This window comes from Ambystoma mexicanum, chromosome 4p (genome assembly GCF_040938575.1).
Source record: "Ambystoma mexicanum isolate Mex_15411 chromosome 4p, UKY_AmexF1_1, whole genome shotgun sequence".
NCBI classification, from domain to species: Eukaryota; Metazoa; Chordata; class Amphibia; order Caudata; family Ambystomatidae; genus Ambystoma; species Ambystoma mexicanum.
The window spans coordinates 808,174,733-808,176,706 of record NC_090927.1 but is presented as its reverse complement, the minus strand read 5'-3'; the positions used below and the strand labels follow the sequence as shown (position 1 = coordinate 808,176,706).

General features: G+C 41.0%; 1 protein-coding gene across 1 annotated transcript; it reads left to right on the top strand.

Moving 5' to 3' along the window:
• Window positions 1-425: 425 nt before the first annotated feature.
• Window positions 426-905, top strand: LOC138452865 (deoxyuridine 5'-triphosphate nucleotidohydrolase, mitochondrial-like). The gene has a single exon (XM_069605210.1). It carries the CDS (start codon window positions 426-428, stop codon window positions 903-905), a length of 480 nt encoding a protein of 159 aa, XP_069461311.1.
• The last annotated feature ends 1,069 nt before the right edge of the window (window positions 906-1,974 follow it).

Genomic DNA, 1,974 nt, shown 5'->3' with positions numbered 1-1,974 from the left:
GCGTGGGAAAGGGAATCACAAGGCACTCAAAGACATTGAATATATTTGAATTCACTGTAAGGGCCCCGTGGAGAAGGTCTTATGAACAGCCCTGTTGAGTGAATACATCTTTGTGACATTAACCAAATTGCACCTGGTGAAAAGAACATCTGAAACCAACTTTAGTTTTGCTATTTTTGTTGAACCACTATTTTTCCTTTTCTAAAGACTTCCTATCAGATTTATGTACAGCGTGAGGGCAAGCATAGGTTTAGACACAGGCAGACCTTTATTTTTGGACCATTAGACAACGACGGCCATTGAAACATCAGTTAAGGGAACCGTCTCTTTAGAGCTAGGGCCATTCAGGCATTCCACCAACCCAGGAACCTTAGTAAATAAAGGTTTTAAAACTAATACTTTTGAGTCTGTGTCTCTCTTGATACATGCCTGTCTCACATAAGGTGTCAGGAGGGGGATGCAACTCAAGTGAAACAAGTTGGGGGACCCTGAAATATGGGAAGTTAACTGATAGGGCTTCCAACCCTGGAAAAGCCACTAAAGGGTCGGTTGGGTTTGATATTTGTAGTAGCCAAACAGAAACCATCCTGTCAAAAGAAAGACATCTTATCCCTACAGATCCTGTTCTTATTCCACCTCCTAGAACATACATCAGGTTGGCACCCAAGTCAGGACTTGCATGGAAGTTTGGCATCAATGTCCTGGTCGTGGTGAACGACCCTAAATTTAGAGAGGATGTGAAGGTACTGCTCCAGAAGCATGGGGAGGAGGCCCTTCAGATCCAGGCAAGAGACCAAATAGCCCAGGGAATACTTGAAAGAGTGATGTTGCCTATCCCTAGAGAAGAGGCCGAGAAAGATGTTACAAAAAAAGGGGCTCTGGGATTTGGGGAAGCTGATGCTTAAACTCGTTATACCCAAACCCCAGCTATCCATGACAAAAGTTCTGCATGCTCCCTTGGTAATCAAAAGATGGGTTGCCCAGTCCACAGTGGTAGTGTGGGCAATAATATAATCATCAAAACAGGAAGTCTACCACTGGGACATATAGGATAGTAACAGATTCTGAGTGTAATTTGTGGTCATCATAAATGGGTTGCTTAATTTAGTAATGCCATTGTTATTTGTCCACTTGTATGTACTCGTAACAACCATACATTAGTACAAAGAAATATGTGGAAAAAAGAGGAAAAGGAGAACAACAATAAAAACAAATCATGATGGATACTGAGATTCTATTCATGGACAATTGCTGGACCGTGAGATTTGGCCAATGCTCCGAGTATTAACTCTTGTATAGACTACTAAGTCTTGAAGTCAATCAAATAAATTCGTTTTTATTGGAGGACAAACAAACGTGAAATGAAACAGTGCATGCAGATATGTGTGGGTAAAAAGTAGTGTATATACATTTTAAGTACAGTCGATTGCTTAGCGGGATGTATACAAGTAAATACGGTAATCAAATGAATAAAAATCAAATAGTGGGCAATATACAGAACAAATAAATTTGATTTACTTCAGTTTACAAAAAGGGCCAACATCAGCGATAAACCAAAAATAAACATAACAAGTGCAAAAAGTGCCTCCCAAAACCTTCCTGATAATAAGTGTTTAACATATCTGAAATAAAGATAGTACAAAAAAGGAAGGAGGGGGAGGAAATAAGGGATAGAGAAATTAAACCAATTATGAATGATAGAAGAACTTGAGTCTGCCCGTTCTGGGCAGTACAATAAGAGTTTTAACTCTAGATTATTATTTTTTATCTAGGGATGTTAGTTTCATGGGGTCTGTTGTCTGCCTGACTTGGCCTTTGCTCTGCGGAACGATCCTTTACTTGCTGAAGCCTTCCTACAGGTTGTACCTGAGTCTGAGGGTCGGACGGGAGGAGGGCCATTTTTCTTTCTTTCTTCCTCTTCCCCTGCTGATCTCTGTCTGCTTCTGCTCTGGGCATCGGGCCCAGATCCCTGCC

What these genes read in the sequence shown, in the direction of transcription:
- LOC138452865 (XM_069605210.1), top strand. Translation starts at nt 426, where the DNA reads ATGCCTGTCTCACATAAGGTGTCAGGAGGGGGATGCAACTCAAGTGAA.